Genomic DNA, 5,000 nt, shown 5'->3' with positions numbered 1-5,000 from the left:
TTCTTCACGGACAGACATTTTACCAAAAAGAGCTTGGTATTACTTGCAGAGAGTTTTGGTTGCCGGATACATTCGGTTATTCTGCACAGATCCCCGCTATGATGCGGGTAAGGAAACTGGTCTTGCTTTTCTGAGACATGTTTACGATATGATGCACACATGAATCCAAATGTGTAACAGTGAGTGTATATAACATAATTCCTACTGAATAATTATTTTGATTTGCATTGCAGCACATGGGTTTGACCCGTTTCCTAACACAAAAGATGAGCTGGAGTCTCGTGAACAAATTTCCACATCATAACTTCACCTGGGAAGGCATAGATGGCAGCACCGTGCTAGCTCACTTTCCTCCAGGGGATTCTTACAGCATGTTTGTCACGTATGAAGATTTCTGTTCTTTCGTTGGTAGTGACGTAATGGCCTAATTAATCATATATTCATTATGGTTAATGTACTCATTATGACTTCATATGAATAATCCATTCCCTCCTTCAGCGTGGAAGAGGCACTTCGAACAGTCAATAACCTTCAAGACAAGGGTAGGGCCGGGGTGTCCGCCTTTCTCTTCGGGTACGGCGACGGGGGTGGTGGACCTACCCAGGAGATGCTTGAGAGACGCCGGCGGCTCCAGGACACCGATGGCTGTCCAAAGTGAGCGCAGGCTATGAATAGGGGGTTTAAGAAGTAGTAATTCGCAGGGTGTTGTTCAAATTATTATCATATGAATAAGAAATAACCAAATTACAGCGACCCTAATTTCATCATCCACGCCTTACCAACAGGATGGAGATGAAGACTCCAGACGATTTATTCGGTCAGTTAGAGACTGAGCAGCATAATTTCTGCCGATGGGTGGGTGAGCTGTACTTGGAGCTTCACAATGGCACCTACACCACTCAGGCTGCCATGAAACGGCTTTGTCGGGAGGCTGAGTTTCGCCTTCGTGATGCAGAATTCCTCATGTCAGTGGGTGTGGGGCAGCTGGGAAGCGCAGCCGATCAGCTTCTCACTGAGTATGTTTCCGTCGCTCATTCGGTTTATAGTATGTGAAGTTTTTATACTGGAGTATTTTACACGAATGAAACATGCATTGTAAACGGCAGTATAAAGAGGACTGCCATACACACAGGTCCTTGGCAGAATTAGACGGTGCGTGGAAGAAGGTGTTACTGAACCAGTTTCATGATGTTTTGCCTGGATCGGGAATAGGCATCATTTACCCTCAAGCAGAGCAGTATTATCAAGAGGCCATTGAGTCTGCACTCTCTGTCTGGAACAAGGCTGGTGATGCCATCTTCGGTAAGAAAAGCTTCCACCTATGTTCTTTATGAATCAATACTCAAAGAAGAGCATACTAAATCTAACAAAATATGATATTTTGATTTACCGGCGACACATTACTGTTCTCCCTCTACAGGAACAAGCAGCTCCGCAGAACAGGTGGTAGTGAACAGCCTGCAGTGGCCTCGCAAAGAAGTGGTCAAACTACCCGCGGAATATTCAGGGAAAGCCATGCCGGGCGTTAAGCAGAGGACAGAGGCAGGGGAGCAATACATCTTGGTTGAGGCGCCTCCAATGGGATCTAACCCCATCGCGGCCAGCACCCCATCACGGGACGTCTCCATTAGTACGTGGCCCATTGGTTGAAGCGGGTCATTCTTTAAAATTCATATTCATCAATAATACGAATAGGAAGTTTTTTACTAGTAATCAAAATGATAAGTATAGTCGCAGGTGTAGATGAATTTACATGAAGTTCCCAATGTGCAGATTAATCTCACCCAATATTTGTTACAGCTGAAGTTAATGGTTTCTTCACGCTGGACAACCAAGTTATAAAGGCCACGGTCAGTCCTTGGGGACAAGTCGTCAGCCTCCTCGTGGCCGGAGATGACAGAGACATCTTCCTCAAAGCAGACGGCACACAGCTTTTGGGGAATCAGATGGTGTTGTATGATGATGAACCACTATACTGGGACGCCTGGGATGTCATGGATTACCACTTAGAGACACCGAAAGTCCTCAATGCCGAAGGGGTAAGTTTGCACTATGAGCGGTGAACTTTAATCGAAGCTGTCGTGAATTGTATTCATACGTTAAGAAATACCCATATCTATATCCCTCAACACACACACACACATACACACACTCGTATATACATCCATAATATTCAACAGGTACTTCCTATTTCCTATTTTTAATCAATACCAACACATCCTCCACATTCTGCCGTCCCCCCGATCGACGCTCAGTCCGGCTTCGAGGTGACTCCCGTGACGGTCGTGGAGAGCGGTCCTCTGGTTGCAAAGCTGATTTGGAGCGTCAAGATCAGCGCCGATTCTACGCTCACCCAAGAGATTGAACTTTCGAGCGAGTCGCCCTACCTGACGTTCAGCACATCCGTCTCTTGGCATGAGAACAGGAAGATTATGAAGGCGCTCTTCGACACGAATATCCATGCCAACAAAGCATCGTTTGACATTCAGTTCGGACACTTGGAGCGGCCCACCCACATGAATACGTCATGGGACACCGCGAGATACGAAGTGTGTGGACACAAGTAAGTCGATGTCGGAGTTTGACAGACAGCGGTTAATTCACTACTCATCAAAATAAAAAGGGCAGTCCTCTCTGTGTGTATCAAGAACAGATACACGAATGATGCTGATGTTTCCACATGCTTAAATCAAACATTTCCCTTCGATAGGTGGGCAGATCTCTCCGAGCCTGACTGGGGCGTGGCTGTTCTGAACGACAGCAAGTACGGCTGGATGGCAAGGGCACACACGCTCGCCCTCTCCCTCCTCCGCTCGCCGAAAGCCCCCGATGACCAAGCCGACATGAAGGACCACTTCTTCAAATATGCCCTTATGCCCCATACAGGTGACCATGCCACAAAGGACACGGGAAAATATCAACATAGACGCGCACAGACACATGCAAACACACGCGCGCGCACACACACACACACACACACACACACACACACACACACACACACACACACACACACACACACACACACACACACACACACACACACATTCACACACACACACACACACACACACACATTCACACACACACACGCATACACATATACAAACATTTATATTTCACTCTTTTGTATTTAGATGGCAGATGACGGTGTAACTGAAAATGCCACGTTCGGCTTAGCAAACTAAGTATTGCTTGCATTTACAGGAATAATATTTTTACTAAACCCTCGTGTCCTTCAGGTACTCTGCAAGAGGCTCAAGTGGTGCGGCGAGCCTATGAATTTAACAACTCACTGAGGCTCCGCGATGCCCTACCCTCAAGGTAAGATTTGGAACCTTTAATTCCTCTTCTTCCAGTCTAATCCACCAAAATATGCAATAAACATTTCTCTTAAGCTTTGTTTTAGCTTGTCATATCTCCTTCTCATTCCCTGAACATCACGAAGCGCTTCCTGGTCGGCGCTGGAAGTCGTGGGTGAAGGCGCAGTGGTGCACACCGTGAAGGCTACTGAAGATGGGTCGGGCGATGTCCTGTTACGCCTTTATGAGAGTCACGGATCGAAGACTAAAGTCACGTAAGCGTCCTTTTCGTAACGTGTTTGCCTTTTTTTTTTTCAATGTCCAACAGGTCTTGAGATGTGTGCACAGCAAGTCACAATAAATTAATTATACTCATTTTTGTCTCTCTGCCAGACTGCAAGTAAAATTGCCAGTGTCTACAGTGAAAGAAAGTGATGGCATGGAGGCTCAGGGAGCAGAGCTCAGCATCACACAAGAGGATGACATAACGTCCATTCCGCTCAGCCTTTCGCCTTTCCAGATCCTTGCTCTCCGACTCTCCTTCAGTCAAACCAAAAAGGAAAACTAACAACACATTACAGCTATGGTTGGTCGTCTCGCTTGCCTGTTTGACTGAAATATTGTTACTTGTGTATCACGCATGAATTTAATTGTTCTTTCAGCATTTGACTGGAATATTCGATTATTGTACTTTTTATCACTAGAAGGCATGTATGTTTCCTGTACTTTGTAATTTGTAATTTCTATTCGTGTTGCTTTATAATTTGGCAGGCATGTATTATTATAGTACTGTAACTACTTGAAAGTAATTGTTTGAAAGGGCGTGCATTTAAACTGACGATGGGGCGATGCACAGTATTTAAATGTCCCATTATATATGCGACAATTAAGAAAATTGTTATGACTATGCTAGAGGCTTCCCATGCTAATGATTGATCATAGATGATTGGTACATGATATATCATATTTTAAAGATTTAATCTGAAATAATTATTATGTTTTAGTCAGAAAATGTGTTGAACGAGAAATAGGTTTGTGTGATTCCAGATGCCGTGGCAGAACTAGCCTCGATTCCGTGAGAAAAAGACAGTTGTCAAATTTCTTTTTTTTATGCAGTTGTTCCATTGACGCACGGTAGAAGTTTTTGGATATTGATTTCTATTTCAATATTAAATGCAAGAAACGCGAATATGTGCATAGTAGATTGTAAAGATCAGTGATGATCATTATTCACTTGTTGGTACACAGCACTTCCGATAACTCCTGTCAAATAGAAACTTATTTATTAAATGATTGAACTGAGAAGACCGGATCACCCTCGACAATTATTAAGATATGAATAAGATATGCGGAATAAATTGAATGAAGGAATGGGAATAGTGTACAACAGACTAAGTGGCAGAGTGTCAGCTCAGTGAATTTCCCGCCATTGCTGTGGAATTCCTGTCTCTAAACAATGTAAGCGTCGTTATTTAAACATAAAACCCGTTTTTACACACAGTTTATATTGGAAGTGTAACACATTATAGACGTTTTATACCATATACTTACAAATACTGTTGAATGGGGATTGTCAGAAGTGCTAAAATACATCAATTAATTATTTAAACTCAAGTTGAGTCTCTACATATTTTTAAGTAGTTAGTGTGGACCAACTCACACACCATATCCACAATTCCAAAAATAAATAAATAAATC

General features: G+C 43.5%; 1 protein-coding gene across 4 annotated transcripts in view; it reads left to right on the top strand.

Annotated features, from left to right (window-relative positions):
• Positions 1–5,000, top strand: part of LOC122260421 (alpha-mannosidase 2C1) — a 10,854-nt gene that overhangs the window by 5,768 nt on the left and 86 nt on the right. For 2 of the 4 annotated variants that reach the window (XM_043027673.2, XM_086548115.1), the window contains exons 7-19: positions 1–107; positions 234–382; positions 499–654; positions 786–1,016; positions 1,133–1,302; positions 1,421–1,630; positions 1,801–2,039; positions 2,256–2,563; positions 2,711–2,886; positions 3,243–3,324; positions 3,449–3,577; positions 3,696–3,888; positions 4,350–5,000. The exon at positions 1–107 is cut by the window's left edge and continues 151 nt beyond it; the exon at positions 4,350–5,000 is cut by the window's right edge and continues 86 nt beyond it. In XM_043027673.2, coding sequence (XP_042883607.2) covers positions 1–107; positions 234–382; positions 499–654; positions 786–1,016; positions 1,133–1,302; positions 1,421–1,630; positions 1,801–2,039; positions 2,256–2,563; positions 2,711–2,886; positions 3,243–3,324; positions 3,449–3,577; positions 3,696–3,870 — 2,132 coding nt within the window. In that variant the 3' untranslated portion in view covers positions 3,871–3,888; positions 4,350–5,000. Of the gene's footprint in view, positions 108–233; positions 383–498; positions 655–785; positions 1,017–1,132; positions 1,303–1,420; positions 1,631–1,800; positions 2,040–2,255; positions 2,564–2,710; positions 2,887–3,242; positions 3,325–3,448; positions 3,578–3,695 lie in introns of all 4 variants that reach the window. The other 2 variants (XM_043027671.2, XM_043027672.2) reach the window with 1 other exon arrangement.

Source organism: Penaeus japonicus, unplaced genomic scaffold, assembly GCF_977035675.1.
Source record: "Penaeus japonicus unplaced genomic scaffold, GWHDUDI00000001_assembly GWHDUDI00000020, whole genome shotgun sequence".
Lineage (NCBI taxonomy): Eukaryota > Metazoa > Arthropoda > Malacostraca > Decapoda > Penaeidae > Penaeus > Penaeus japonicus.
Note: the sequence above shows the minus strand (reverse complement) of the source record. Positions and strands in the feature narration are given on the sequence as shown.